The following is a 15,908-nucleotide window of genomic DNA, read 5'->3' on the forward strand; positions in this document are numbered from 1 at the left end:
CGAATTAACCGTAGCGACAAATCAACCCCGTCTAGCAAATAACGATCTTGGTCGAACAATCCGATTGGAATTTTCCCAATTAACTCGACTGTCTCGCTATTCTTGGTCAACGCTTTTCGTGCGACGAAACCCGTATTAGCAGCTCCAAAGGTATCGTGATGACCAATCGTATCCGGAATCCAACCCAAGCACTGTAAATAGCTTTCGCCGACCGCACTCGGGGTATTTAGCAGATGGAATAGAAAGCTCTTGTAGGCGTGGTTGTTGTCTGAAGTCGAAACCAATTTCGTACCGAGATATACATCGATTTGCTTGAATAACGCGTCGAATATATCCGAAACCACAGTGACATTGCCCTCGCTAATGGAGGTCCCGTCTGTCTTTGTGACTTGAAGTTGTATTTTCATAAACGTATTGGTGAGATCTAGATATACCCCGCTGCCTTTCACATTGATTTCAATAACGTCTCCCAATTTATCAGGCGTGGCAATTAATGTATTTGTATCCGCTATCGCTGTCTGAGTCGGAGGTACGTTGAAAATATCCAAGCCACTGTTGAGACATTCTGCGGAATTTTCATGAAGCAATTTAGCCATCGAAGATATCTTTGCGTCTACGCTTCGCGTTTGACGAGCCTCGACCGCGAGCAGCCTTTTTAAACGTTTTAGTGGATTTTCTTTTCCGGCTTCCAACCGCTCTATCAAGAAGCTCTAAACCTCCTTCCTTGCTACGACTCAAGGCTGATTCTTTCAGCGAGCGACCAGATACGACGTCTCGGGCGATATTCGCACCTGTTCGAAGCAGCTGTTTCCCGAAAATTTTCGAGCCCCGAGACACCAACGGTAGAACTGCTCTGCCGATGCTCCTGAAAATTGAGGCGAGTCCGGATCCGCTTTGATGACCGCCTCTGTAATACCCGAAATTTCCACCCCCCGTTTGATAATGATGAAATACAGCTTCCCTATCGCAGCAGTAAGCTACTTTCATAACGCGGGGCGTATATGTAGCGTAAGATCTAAATCTTCGAAGTCCAATAATTCTCCAAACTCGTTTCTTATATAGAGCTGTAGAGACTCGAAATGATCTAGCGTCATTTTGAAGTAATAGTATTTTCTGAAGATGTGATTTTGACGTGATCCTTCACTCAACGCCATGACGCGTAATAGCGGGACCAAAACATCGCCGACGTGGGTGGATTCTATATCGGGGCAGTATATGAAAGCGTATAGACCTGCGCTAGATTTGATATTAAAATTCACCTCGGTTATAGCAATTTCGAGTCCTTTTCGAACCACAGCGCGAGGTAATTCGTATATAGGGCCCTTACCCCGCAAAGTCTGATACGACATCTCGTAAATGGAGCGTCAACTCGATGTCGCTTGACTTTAGGCTTCTACCCAGGGAATCTCTGAGGCTGATTCGTATATCACGAAAGCTTTGTACATCTGCTGGGACATAAAGCGGTTTTCGAAATGTTACGTACTGTCTGGTTAGCTCTGGAGTCGTGACGGGTACGATTCGCAGCAATCGCGACATATAGTCGCCTACAGGCAGATGACGTATGACATCACAATACACATATATATATTGAGTTTTTTCTATAGGGGCCACGGGCGTGGTGTCAAACGCGATCTGTTCGACTCTGTGTAATTCCACGGGGATCTCTCCGCCGTCTGTAATGATATCGTCTACTTCGAATCTCTGATGTGCCCGAATCGTGCGTTGGTTTGTAATAGCCGCATAAGATCCGAATGTCGATCTCATCTGAAAATGTGAATCGGGTGGGAACCTCTCGCATACCAATCTGTTTTGACTCGGCGTGAAATACCAGTAAAATGCGTCAAGTTCTTGGCTGATACGGTCCATTAGATCGTCGACGTTTTCGAAATTACCGGTAGGCAGTTCGTAGATTTCAGTGACTCGTTTGAGGATTACGTTATAAAACCGAAGTGATTCAATACGCTCCGTTATCTGTATTCTTTCTTGAAAATCATGGACGAAATTAAATTGGACTAAAGCAATTTCCTTGTTTTGCGAGTCTATTTCAATCGGTAGCTCGGTTAGGAAGTCGGGGCCGGATCCGGAGACCGTGATATAGCTCATCATAGAGCATTGACGGCGACGCGTCGAATCTGGAGAGTTATGCTCACTGGGGCTGTTCTGAAAGCGATCGGGTTATTATCTCTATCCCGCAGATACACACGGATATTTCTAATATTGTTTCTGACTATCGGGAAAAAGTATGGCTTTTCATAAAGACAGCTTTGAGTTTTGCCTTCTTCACTGGTAACAGGTATACTTCTCAGCAGCGGTAGCATTTTACCTCCGACTACACGAGGTCTAATCAGATCGGTGTAGATATATATTGTGTCTACGTCCTTCACGATCGGGTTGGGGCGAATCATGAATTCCATCGGTCGTTGTTTCTTGAGAACGTGATGTTCTATAGCGAAATAGCGCGGAAAAGTGTCTTGGATAGACACCAAACGCGGACCTGGACCAGGTAACTTCTTCGCCCAGACATACGGATCGTCGGATGGAGCTAATCTACTCTTCAAATAAACGAAGCTTAATCCGATTACGCCGCCTGTGTAATATTTGAGTACGATTTCCTTCTCGTAGCGTAGCCGAAATTGTTCAAGCATATCCTTAACGCTGCGATAGTCTCCAGAAGGTACATAGTATACGTATCTGGTGCCATTATCGGTAAATTCGACACCAGTCCGTTTCCTCTCGATTGTGAACGTAGGCTGGAACGAAACCGGAAGCATAGCTTCAACAAGACCAGCCTCATATCGCTCGATATCATAATTTAATTCCGAAAACAGCTGTATTTGGTAGTCCGTAGGACTATTGGATTCGAAAATACTCAACGAAGCGTTAGACGGTAGAACGATTAGTGACATTTTCGTTTGAAGTTTGCAGAGAAAATAGAGTCGACAATGAGGAGATATTTGCCTCGTTTCGAGTAAGTAAATTGTATAAAGACACAACCGCTGCGCCCAGCAATACGGTTAGCTGTATAAAGTATACCAGAGACCTTATCGTAGTCCCAGACGTCCCCCACGGCGATCTATCCATAGTTATCTATTCACCGCGCCAATAGCTTCTATATTTATACAAATCCCGTTACATACGAATCCATCGAAGCCGGGTATCCTAGCCAGCGAACGAGATATCTCCGCTTGCGACCGCGCCCGATCACTTTCTGAATAGATTCGACGCGATAAACATCATCTTTCTTTTCTACGGCTTGTAACTCGGATGGATAAAATGTGCCTCGAATCATCTGATCGGTATAGTCTTTGATCTTATACGTCACGGGATTCCCCCATCTAGAACTATGGACGTAAAATATCTCGCGAGACCATGAACCGTTAGTCCCCTTGGCGAAAGTCGGGCGATGCGTTGTTATTCTCACGAGTTGATTGGTCTTCAGTTTGGGTTCAGACGGCGGACCACCTCCGGAATATAGTCTATCAAAAACCAGAGAGGTGTTACTACTGTTCACCTGGTTTGGAGCCATCCCAAGGGCAGAATGAAAAGTAGAGTTGAAACTGTCTGCGATATCGCTCAACACGTCGATATATCTATAAGTCTGATTTTTGACGAAGTATCGATTAAGTATACCGCGGATCGATCTGATATTACGTTCTGCTAGACTGGCTTTGATATTGCTATACGTCGAAAAATGGCGAATGCCGTTCTTCTTGAAAAACCTCTGTATAGACGCCGCGGTGAATTCTCCCCCTGCGTCCGTCTGTACGATTTGAATTCGCCTAAACTCTAAGACTCGACGAAAACCGTCTATCATATCCGTAGGCCTTTTTCGTTTCGTAGCATGCAAGAATATATATTTCGAGAAAATACATACAGAAACCAGAATATATCGATAACCGTCATTACTACTGGAAATGTTTGACAAGTCCATGACATCGCTCTGAATCTGGATAAACGGGCCGCCGATAACCGTTTTCTGTCGTTGAAATTTCCCTATATACGGGTAAAATAGGGTGTAACTTTCTTCGCTTTTCAAGTCTTTTTTATGAGGGTGTAGATATCGCCCTCTATAGCTCGCTGGTGCTTTTATATCAAAATAATCATCCTTCCTCGTCGTATGTCGCCCAGGAGCCATATAATTTCGGTGGATTTCTATTTGAGCGTTGACTGCGTCTAATCAATTCTTGAAGAGGGGGCGAGCTTTTAAGTTCGTTCTCCTTGATCTTTAAGTGAGACGGCGTAAAGCTTGCGTCTTTGGTCGGTGGTCGTGGCCGAATCTTCGAGCTCACCTTTGGCTTCCTTGGTCTTGAAGCGTGATGCGGCTTAATTTCACGTAATAATTTTCGCAATGTCGAGACTTGATCCTCCGTAAACGAACCAGACGTGTCGGTCATTTTCAGTTGTAGTGGCTTATCAACCTGCTCACGTCGACTCTTGTATTTCGATATTGTAGAGTGATATAACGCTAGTTTTTTATCGGAACCGACGTCCAAGCTTAAAATTTCCCGTATCGCTCGATCCAATTCGGAATTTGATTACTCGATGTCGCTAGCGGGTTAGGGGAGACCGTTATTTTCTTGAAACTCATATTCGATCAAAAACCCGAATGGCAAGAAGCGAAACTACTATTTTTTACCGAAGACGGACGAGAGAAGTGAAGCGGCGATTGGTAAGATTGAGAGTATCCCGCTGATAAATCCACCACGCTGCGTGTTGGCTTGTAAAATTCTTCGTTTGGACTTGAGGCTAACGTTTTTGCGACACAATTTTCGTAGTTTGTCTCTGTGAGGGCGCAGGGTTTGAAAATGCTTCTTTGATAAAGGTACTGTCCCGTTCACGATGTTGATACAACACTCGCATATAGCCTTCAAAACACTGGTGCTCGCTCCGGATAGTATATCCTTTCGTACAATCGGCGAAGCTTTAGATGGAAATTTTAATGTCTCTGCATGCTCGCTGATATAACAACTACGTTTTCGAGTCGGTTTCGAGCGCCCCATTATAGAAAGAAGCGGAATTCGCTGTCTTCGTTGCTATTTATATAGGGCTGTAAATGATTCGTTTATCATCCGGAAACACACCCGTTTGAACACGCCTCGCATCCGGTGTGGTCTGGGTTAGATCAATAAAAAGATATGAATATGAAGCTTTTGTGGCGTCGGCGTAGCTATCCACCAGAAAACTAGAATTGGTAGGATACATATGTCGGGCCAACACTCATATTTGTGATCTATCTCTCGGTGATTTCATGAGTACTAGATATTGACTTGATAAAGTAAGGTCTCTCGCCCTTTTTGACTTTTGAAATAAATTATGTGTTATGAAATAACAGGACACCGAATTATGATGACAGTGGATTGTGAAAAACGGTGCTATTCGATCTACATCCTGCATTTTATCATCAACGATGAGGAGTGTAGGACAATGAGTGTTCGATGACAACTCATTCAAAACCTCAAGATCTGAATGAAATTCCACGCCGTCTAGATTATTGAACTCATCTTGATATGACGTATAGCAGTAAACGATACGTCTAATTTTCCCTTTCGATAATATATGAATATTCTGAATCACTCTGAATATGAAACTGGATTTACCGGAGCCTGACGGACCTACGACGAGGCAACTCTTGGGCGTCGACAGATCCATTCTAGAGGTTTCACTGGTATCAAAACACACAACAACAATTATATTCACAAAACGCTTCTATTTATAATCACCGAATATGAAATCAATCGCGGTAGATAGAAATGCAATATATTCTCTTTCGCGGTCATGTACAACCAACATGTTTTACTATTGATCTTATGAAATTTTTGCTTCAACCAGCCGAGAAGCGGGCATCGAAGCGTAATGCGTTTCACGCCAGCATCGAAACGTCATCTGGTTCCGCATGATCTGTCAACGAAGTTTCGACTTCGCACGAGCTTGTCGTAGCGATAGCAACATCGCGGGATGTGCAAGGCGTCGCATACGGAGACAGCTGTCTGCGTGCGTGTAATCTTCGCAAGACAGTGTTTTTTGGTGTGGCTAGTATCGGGGATTGATGCAGATCGCAATTCAATCGACGCGGCATCACTTTGACGAGTGGCTGACGCAATCCGCCGACGTCTCCGGGGATCGATGCGTTTTTTTCGGGGGATTCCCTCGATGTATCGGCTCGAGTCGGCTGGCTTTTGAGATATTCACGTTCCATGTAGCGATATCTAGCATTGGCGATTCTTTCGATGATAAGTCGTTGTTCGTTGCTGTGCGTAACAAATATTTCTTTGCAGGCCAAGTCACCTCTACCGAGCTGCAAACGTCATAATCCGCGCGTCGGTTAGAAGCTGATCGATTATACCGTCGTCCTTCTTTGTGAAAATAGCCGGGAATTCTAGCTCTAATACGCAGCGATGGAGATAATCCCGGAAACTGACCCAATCTACAAGAAAAGTGAGAGTTACATGCAAAAACGGGGGGGGGGGGGGATTATATTATCATATTATTACCCGGCCGCATAAGAGTAGTCGATTCAAGGCATTCGTCTAGTTCTTTATTGAAGAGTTGTCTTTGTTGCTCAGTTAAAGCATCCTCCAGTAGAATACTTTTTATAATACCTACTCTACGCCACAGAGACTGGCTGTCTCTACACAGCTTATCTAATGACAGCCGGTTGCAGACATCGGTAATGAACTCGGTGGCAGACTTATGATTCATCTGGAAATATACAACACGAAATTGTTTATTTATTTTCTTATAAACTTAATCAACGCCGAGCATGACTCGGAATTAAAGGAGCGCGTTCATGAAAGTATCTCTCTACATGGAATAGAATTTCGCAATATCCCCCGAACGATAGCGAGTGAACCCCGGTAAAATGATGTCTCTGCTTTATCTCGTCTTCGACGTGCCGGCGAATGGCTATATATAGAACAAAAATAGAGTGAATTGTAATATTCGCAAATTCAAAATGTAACACTCTCACCATGTCTTAGAAACTCCATACAACTATCTAAATCCTGTAGACGACTCAGACGTGGTGTAATCCAACAAATTCTGGTATCTTTAAAGTAAATTACAAGTCTGAACAGCAGTCAGTAAATTAAATCAAGTGTACCTACCGCTCATCTCCCTTAAAATATTAGTGAGCCGTCGAACGTCCAAGCCGAGAGATTTAACCTTAGCTATTTCACTTGATATTGCAATACGATCCTCGCCACATTCAAGCTGAATCACCAAACCGAATAGCACACCTAACTCCAACTGAACGCATCGCTCGTTACTGCTTAGATGTGTGAATCCAGACATATATTCCGACAGCGGGAAAAACTGAGCTTGCTTGATGTATAGTTCCATCTCTGAGAATTGAAGCAATTTTGTTTCATTCGATTTGAAATAAACATAACCATCGTCAACTCACCATAGATTCTCCGCTAGTCGCTACTAAGAATATCTGAAAGAACAAAAAGCCGTTGTATTCTACAATTTGAAGATACAAATCGTTTTTTCCTCACCTGATGTTTAGACACGATCTAATGAAGTAATATTACTGCTGAAAAAATCAAACGATTTACAATTTTGAGATAAAGCATAAAGCGACGTGATTACGCACCCCCTGCTGCGAATAGGAAATTCGATTGCGTTACATAATCGCATCAGCACAAATGAGAGATTAAATGCACGGTAAATAGGACGCATTGCGAGACAAGCAAAGACACGATTACAAAAACAGTAAAGGTCCAGCGGTTGTGTGATGATACCGCCGGCCATAACCTTGCGTTTACAATAGAAAAAACTTAAAGCATCTCGAAATTGTTCATAGGTGAATATAACTGTGTTTTTTCTAATGAAGCCGGAATTAACACCCCCGGCAGAAGTTCTATCGAACAGAACTTTGCGATAGACATCGGCTGTCAAGCGATTTGCCTTGGATAAACCTTTTGAAGACGATTTTTGATCGCTACAATAATAGGTTTTTGCAGACAGGCCGATGAAAAGCTTGGATTGTGCTTCGATTTTGAATAGGCCAGGCGTCCGCTGATCAAATCGATTTCGAGAGACACAACACGGCCGCGTCTCGTTAAACGAGAGAGGATTCGAGAGAAATTCCTGTCGATGATTGTCGCACGCGATAGCCGGGAAGTATTTATGGAAATTTTCGAAAAATTGCTTTGCTAATTCTGGTTTTACAACTTTCATTAGGCTATCAGATGAGCAAGAAAAATAAATCGAATCAGTATCAGAATAATGGAATCCTATAGATCGCGGAATAATACACTTGGCAAGGTATGTATACCAAAAATCTAACATAACCTCCTTGGCCCGACCGTATATTACGTATCCAATATGATTAGGGTGTTTCCAGACGTGTTTGCGTGGCTTCATTGCGACTTCAAATATACCAGATGTTAATCCGATCATCGATTTAAACCTGGGATTAGCTACCAGAGACCTGGCTTTCTGTTCGCGAACGATTTTTATCTGAGAATATCGAGAAGGATTCGATATCGTATATCCAATGGCGGAATTAGCTAGATTCTTATAGAAATCACCGATAGGCTTCTGAGAAGGATCTTGATCTGCCCGTCTCCTCGCAGCAGCGACACTCTCCACAAACGGCTTGAAGCATTCGACAGGTTGAAATTCTAATGCTTGATAGACTTTCGTAATGATTAAACCGTGTTGTAGGTACCATTTCAAAAGGCTTGATACAATGAGCGTTTTCGTAGCCTGACACGTCGCTATCAAATATTTCTGCGGCCGTTTTAGAAATCCATTTTGCTCGGCGAACTCCCGCATAGAAGGACCGATATCATCGCGTGATACGTAAGCGCGCTTGAATAGAGGACAATATTCGCTGAAATACTCCTTCAAATGTTGCGGTACGTGTATATCAACTTCCACAGCGCCATAGAATTCGTCATTTACGACTTTTTCTATAAGCCTAGATCTCGACAGAGTTCGAGATTTAACCATTGTGCTCTTGTCTGCAGATCGGATTATAGCCGCAATATCCGAACGCTGACGCATTACCCGCCAATCACACTCCGTTATGTATATCAAACGATAGCCTACTTGCCTGATGTACGCCAATTTTTTACGCGTAGCCTCTGCCTTGGCATCGCGATCTGGACTATTTCCAAGAGGACAAACACAAGAATGTACCCTACACCCTAGAAATTCTAGTGCAACTGGTCCTTCCGGCGACCTGTAGTAACCGTCAATCCGTATAGATTTTTTTCCAATACGATGTTCCGGTCCGTTAAATTGGTGTTTTATGTGGACACCCAGTGAATGAGACATATAGTTTAACCATTCGAGGGCCATATATCCGTAAATCGGCCCCGTCTTTGTCTTCGTGAATTGACTGAAATCTGCGTTCGGAGACCATAACACGGCGTGGCCACTTGGAAGTTTTCCTGAAAGTACGAACGGGTAGAGTGCGTTGCAATCGATACCTATCACAGATTCGACCAATAGGGCGTCGTCCTGATATATATGCTCGCGTATTTTCGTCACTCCAGCTTCGGCGTAACGCTGACCGACCACCGCTAATCCTCCGCGCAGGTTATCACGAATCAAAGTGTGAATATGGCTATATTGCTTATTCAGGAGTGTAAACAATGGCGGTATACTATTGAATAGTAAACGATTGGCTAAAGACGGGAGAGAGATACCGTCTTTAGAGATGTCGACTCCTTTCGAGGCGAACAGCTGTTTTTGTTTATTCAAAGCCTCCAGTAAAGGACCTACATCGAGTTTTATATAGAATGTTAACCAGTCCTTGAAGCTGCGCATGTGATGTTCATCCCAAATTGAAACGCACCAGCTATACTGTTCGTCGGTGATATTAGATCGCTTCAGCTTATTGTAAAAATGTTTCTTTTCAGGGAGATATCCCACATCCAAAAGTGATAATTCACTGAACCAATTGTATGGGAAATAAGCCTTATTTCCTGATGTACAGTTATAGCTTCGTACGTACGATTCGTAGCTTGTGCCAGCCGGTTGGTACAATATCACGTCCAGAAATCGGAAACGATTAGTGGTAATACACATATACGCAGAGTCTCTCTTTATGACGTTAATCTCGTCGCCCAAGCATTTTACGAGATAAGGCATAATCAAAGGCAAATCGTAGCGTGATCCGTTGTAAGCAAATACGGGGAGTTGTTTTAAATACGACAAAAAACGTTGTTTTATCCTGGTGACGGGATACGCACGTTTACAATCCGACTCAGCTTTATCCATTTCAAACTCGATGTAATCTAGTCGATCGAGTGCATATTGAAACTGTCGAGACAATGAATCGAAGCATGGACTTTGAATATTCTCAAATTCCGTTATCATACTCGCGATCATTATTTCAGGATCGCCGTCTGAGATTATTACCCGTGGTTCTTCGAATCCTGGGTAGTTGCTTGCGTAGGCGACTGCAACGGGTATGTGTCGGTCGACATATTTGACTCTCGCCGTGTCTTGAGGGGTCGAACCTTTTTCTAGTATACTCTCAAAATCAAACACTAAATTATAAGGATATATGCGTAAATCTTGTGGGACATTAATACCCAAGTCATCTAGCTCTTCGAAGATGGTCAAGGCTGGTTTGAATATCCCGCCGGTGTAGTGATTTATTGGCATCGTTGGACAGGTGTGTCGATCTAGGTAATGTTTATGGCTGTACAAATTCCCGCAGCTTCCACAGGCATAATTTTTACAGTACAATGATATATTTACAATAAGGCTGAAGTGATTTTTCTCGAGGTGGAGATGAATCTTTTTCGCTGTATCGCGACCACCGCATCGCAACAAATATCCGACACCTTCCTTTAGAGCAGTGGTTCTCAACCTTTTTGTCTTCGCGGACCCCTTCCGGACCGTCACGGACCCCGCGGACCCCCACGAAGCTTTAGATCAAATTTAGCTCAATTATCATGCAATCGCCATTTGACTTGTGCAAGTGATAGCTGTAGGCTTAGTTATAAAGAGCAACGAAATGACTTTTCTTGAAAATAAGATCATACTCTTCGTGTTGAAATTGGGATGACTTTTAATATTTCAAAGTAAATTCTGCAACTGCATATCCTTAAATACGGGGTGGTGTCTTGAAAATACGCGCCTTCGGTTTGATATGTACGAGTGCCGAAAATTCATTCCCACAATTTTAGGTTATGGCGAATGTAATAATAACGCGTAACGCTTCCGACGACACATTTGGGTATGATCGCAACAAATATGGCACCAAAATTGAAAAGCGATTTTTTCAATGTACATACAACGTCAAGCCTGGTCATTTCTATCTAGCACAGGGGTGTCAAACATACGGCATGCGGGCTGCATCCGGCTCGTCAGACCACTTCATCCGGCCCGCGAGGCCATTCTGAGTAGATTGAAAAAAAATTAATCTCATTATCCGACAGATTTTTAACAGAAGTTGAGATTTTACTACTAAATAATTCGTCGCAAATAATCCAGCATATTTTTCACCACGAATAGGTCGGACCAACGACGCATATCCGTTGTCCAGTGACATTGTCCACTAAAACGGGCACAGAAATATTTCAACGATATCCTCGTTACAGCCACTCTTATAGTAGGTAATAAATGTATTCAATCGGCCAATTATCGTATTTTTGCCAATTCCATTGTTTGCGAATAACGTTGTTGCTGGAATAAAGTGGGCCCACATATTCCGTGATATCAATAAAGCATTCCAGTGAAAAGCAACGATATGGATGTCGACATAGCATATTGAAATTATTTGACTGGTCCGGTCCGCGAGTGACTAAAACTCCACAAAATATCCCCAAACAGCAAAATGTTTGTATCAGTAGGCTATTGGCAATTTTGGGATTAAAATGAGCCCGCACAGTACGATATTGCATCTCAGACGGTCATTCTGTTGATGTGAGCTCTGGAGTTTTACTAGTAATGAAGCGAAACTGTGCACCGTGATTTCCCGATTAAAAAAATACAAACTAGGTTATTAAATATTTTGAGGCTTCGCGGACCCCCTAAAAATGCTTCGCGGACCCCCAGGGGTCCGCGGACCCCTGGTTGAGAACCACTGCTTTAGAGTATAGACCGATATCGAAATATTAAAACATGATTCTATGTTCTCTAGATCAGACATGGCGACACCTAAGTCAGGTCTAGGATATATCAAAGAATATTGCGATACCAATGATAGTGTTTTTGTCTGCAGTTCGTTGTCGGTGTAATTCATGTCACATAGCACCACCGCTATAGCGCGAAATGCACAAAAATTATCGTCGTACGGCTGACCGCGTCTGTTTTTTAATAAAGTTAAAATATGTCGCGACGTCAGCGCTGTGTGTGATATCGTTGTCGACGGACAACCGATTAATCGAATGTTGGATTTGTATACATATACCGTTACATTAGTAACTGCAAGAACGACGCTTTTTGTGTCTTGTCGCTGAAAGCGTGCACTCTCAAAGCCAGACGATAGATCGATGTCTTGAATAAATCCCACGAAATCGGTACGATTTGATATCATCCGAGGCGTGTCCAATACTGCCCCCACATTCTCAGACGGATGAAAATATCGGGTTTGATCCGTCTCGACGTTGTGTAATATAAAGCCGAAGCTATAATTAATTCTAAAAGCGCTATGCTGCGAATCGAAGATTTTCTCCACATCTGATATGACATCATTCGGAGTACGATTGAATATCCGGAAATTGTATAGCGTTCGAGATTGATGTGGGTGTAATGTCGACGTGCGAATTGATCCCCAGTAATCCTGTATCGTCGTTGCTAAATCCGCCGATAATCCTGTGATATCTGGTTGATCTATGTCAGATACTAATCTAACGAGATTTCGTCGCCTAGCCATTGCTGAGAAAACACATAAAAAACATACATACATTCAATAAACAGACAGATATATATTATTCAAACGAATCGTACTGTGAATCTATTTAGCCGGACGTGTTGACTGTACGAGTGTAATATTGAATCGTAGATCGTACGGCGCTCATTTCCCGCAGGTATGTTGTCTTTGCTCGCTTGATACGATCAAACGCCATCGCCATGCGTAGTTTTTGATTAGGGTCTCGCGCAATGATGTCCTCGATTTCCGATTGAATTCGTTCGAAATCCTGTTTAAATCTATCGGGGTCAGGGAAAGGGAATTTCGACATCACATCGTCAACTTCACCGAGTATCGAAAATAGACTCTCGGTAGGGTTAACCATGATCGCGTCAATTACGGTCATTCTAATATGATCGAAGGCTTGCTTGCCGTATTTTTGCTGTCGGGGTTTTCCTGTAGCGTCCGTGATATCCTCGTCGGTAGAACTGATATCTTCAAAAATATTCGATAGATCGGACATAGTAGCATTTCCAATAGAAGTATAGTATTTTATGGTCGACCGCGCAGCGGACATTTCACGTAGACATATTTTTTTCGCACGCTTGGAGCGATCTAGCGGTATCGCGAAGCGGAGTTTCTGAGAAGGATCTTTCATAAACATATCGCCGATTTCCGATTCAATTCGTACGAAATCGGCAATAAATCTCTCAGGGTCGGGGAAAGGGTGTTTTGATAAGATATCGTCGATTTCGCCTAGCGCTGAGAATATAGGCTCGGTAGGGCTGACTTTGATTGCCTCAATCAGAGTCATTTTAAAATGCTCGATGGTTTGCCTGCAGTATTTTCGCTTCCGCGGTTTCGTTGTCGTCTCTATATTATCATCCTCCCCGGAGCTAGCATCCTCGGCGATGTTCGTCGGAGCGTGGATAGTATCATTTTCAGTCATCATGATAATTTACAATACACATCGAGCTGACCACGAGCGTGCTTTTTATCCTCCGAGCACAGACCTTTTTCTCTCGCCGTGTTTCCGCCTCCTCTCTCTCCCTTGAATATAAATATTAGACTGATTTCCTATCTGATATCATAAACCGTCTTCTTTCGAGTATAAAAATCGAATAACGAGAACATGGCCGGTATTAATCCGTATGCAATTTCCGCACCAAAAAGAAAATTGGATTCGTTTTTGAAGCGAACCAATGCATCCGATATTAAGAACTTCGATCGCTTGGAATTACTCTGCGATGGGACAGTTAATTTTGATGGCAGAATACAACTTGCTTCGACTACAAGGCGCGGACCGAAAATGATGTATATGAAGGTCATGCTCACCGATGGCACCAAATCTGTTTCCGGGGTTGTCTTCAACGGAAAATTGTTTGAATCTATTGAAGCTGGGTATAGGAAAGGTCATGCTCTGAGATTCCGCAACATCAAAGTTTCAAAAGATTCCAGAACGGATTCCCCGTCGCTTATCATCGGTCATTATTCCAGCGTCGAGAAATCAGATACACGCATGACTGCACCGGAAGTGATGGTGTTTCAATATGCTTCTGGTAAAGATATCGAGAAAGGTGTATTCGACGACAAAGTCGTAAATCTCCGAGGAGTCTGTATATCTGCAGATTTCGAGTCTTTCTCGTCAATAAAATCCAACAGACATCTATACACATACTGTATGCTAAACAACGATGTAGCGATTGCCTTGAAACACTGGAGTGTCGCGCCTCTTTTTGAGGTTGACCAATACTATGACGTGACACATCTTAAAATCCAAATTCGAGATGGTAAGCGGGAGTTGTTTCTCTAGGATTATACACGAATATCAAAGGAATGAATGCACATCGATATTTATGGAACACTTTCATCGTGAAATATATATATATATATATCCGGTTTATTGTCGTGGAAATATTATATGTTTTTGTCGTGGTATATGCAATAAAAGTATATTCAGATGGATCTGTTTTGTGATTGAATTTTGAAACTCAGCAGCGAGTAACTGTAATATGCAGCATCGTGAGATGTTTCGAACGACACCCATTATGCAACCTACACACAACGGAAATTATACTTCACGCTATTCGAGAATCGTCGTATCAATCGACCAACACGAATCACGAATCCTCATTTATGCAGAGCTACTATCACCATACGTGATTAAAAACTCATTCATCACATACCCGCAAACGACAATTATCACACACGCTTCCCCTGAATCAGGTCAGATATGTCACGATACAGGCGAGCTCAAATCATACAAAAAACGATTCTGATTCAATAACGGATACTCCACACAACCTATGACCATACTCGATTGAACCGGGGATCATCGATTGAGAGACACAAGCGAAGTAATGTACCACCCGAGTTTTAAAATATGACTCGGAGCAAGGAGGCATCCGAATCCAACATTTCTTTGGACCCAATCGCTCCACGCCTGACTGATAGTTAATGGCCTTGATATTACTCGCCTGGCAATAAAATTATATTCACCGCAAACGAGTTTTGATACACAGATAGCAACCGTACTCAATTCCAGAAAGCGCGACACGATAGGTCAGCCGGGTTTTGAAATCAATAGACAGAACCAGTTATCAATCCACTCATAAATAACAAGTCACGCTACAACCGCGAAAATTACGTCAGAAATATTACACCAAACTCATTTCAATCGGAAATCAGACAGCCACATATCGATCAAATCACTTGCAGCAATCCGTCACGCGGGGAACTACCCACTGCATTTCTGCAAAATGCGTAAGTCCGTTATCCTTTGTTTCTCTTTTATATTGGAGAAGTTGGTTTCCTTAAGTTAAAAACTTGCATGCGGCTATATCCACCATTTCTCTACTACTAACGTGAACCTTTTCCGATAACTCCAATTTATTCTGACGATATTCCAAAGATATGGCATAGAGCTTGAGGCAGATTTCCAAGATCTCGGAGCATTTGTTTGAACAGCATTACAGCTATTGCTATGCTTGGTCATGGGACATCCCAGAAATGGTGCAGATACAACAGAAATCGAAGTAGTCACCATCGATCCTCAAGTTGACGTAGAAGTAATGTCGTAAATTTCTACTCA

At 42.8% G+C, this 15,908-nt stretch overlaps 3 protein-coding genes across 6 annotated transcripts in view; 1 reads left to right on the forward strand and 2 right to left on the reverse strand.

The window, feature by feature from the left end:
- LOC145435071 (microfibril-associated glycoprotein 4-like) overlaps positions 1 to 15,908 on the forward strand; it is a 489,059-nt gene that overhangs the window by 273,069 nt on the left and 200,082 nt on the right. The window lies entirely within an intron of this gene.
- Positions 5,688 to 10,811, reverse strand: LOC145446861 (uncharacterized). Of its 4 annotated transcripts, XM_080325243.1 has the most exons (6): positions 7,497 to 10,811; positions 7,403 to 7,435; positions 7,104 to 7,340; positions 6,968 to 7,045; positions 6,492 to 6,903; positions 5,688 to 6,424 (listed from the first exon to the last, which is right to left on the reverse strand). In XM_080325243.1, the coding sequence occupies exon 1, from the start codon at positions 10,621 to 10,623 to the stop codon at positions 7,504 to 7,506; it is 3,120 nt and encodes a 1,039-aa protein (XP_080181369.1). In that variant the 5' UTR covers positions 10,624 to 10,811; the 3' UTR covers positions 5,688 to 6,424; positions 6,492 to 6,903; positions 6,968 to 7,045; positions 7,104 to 7,340; positions 7,403 to 7,435; positions 7,497 to 7,503. The 4 variants fall into 4 exon arrangements, with proteins under 4 accessions (XP_080181369.1, XP_080181362.1, XP_080181375.1 ...); XM_080325236.1 differs by having other exon boundaries at positions 7,403 to 10,811; XM_080325249.1 differs by lacking the exon at positions 7,497 to 10,811 and having other exon boundaries at positions 7,403 to 7,451.
- LOC145446891 (uncharacterized) lies at positions 12,841 to 15,767 on the reverse strand. Its single transcript, XM_080325266.1, has 2 exons — positions 14,153 to 15,767; positions 12,841 to 13,867 (listed from the first exon to the last, which is right to left on the reverse strand). Exon 2 carries the CDS (start codon positions 13,767 to 13,769, stop codon positions 12,927 to 12,929), a length of 843 nt encoding a protein of 280 aa, XP_080181392.1. The 5' UTR covers positions 13,770 to 13,867; positions 14,153 to 15,767; the 3' UTR covers positions 12,841 to 12,926.

The sequence above is a fragment of the Botryllus schlosseri genome, chromosome 1 (assembly GCF_051294905.1).
Source record: "Botryllus schlosseri isolate E-star chromosome 1, Bs_hap1, whole genome shotgun sequence".
Classification (NCBI taxonomy): domain Eukaryota; kingdom Metazoa; phylum Chordata; class Ascidiacea; order Stolidobranchia; family Styelidae; genus Botryllus; species Botryllus schlosseri.

Coding starts and splice junctions, on each gene's coding strand:
- LOC145446861 (XM_080325243.1), bottom strand. CDS start 10,623: ATGCCAATAAATCACTACACCGGCGGGATATTCAAACCAGCCTTGACC.
- LOC145446891 (XM_080325266.1), bottom strand. CDS start 13,769: ATGATGACTGAAAATGATACTATCCACGCTCCGACGAACATCGCCGAG.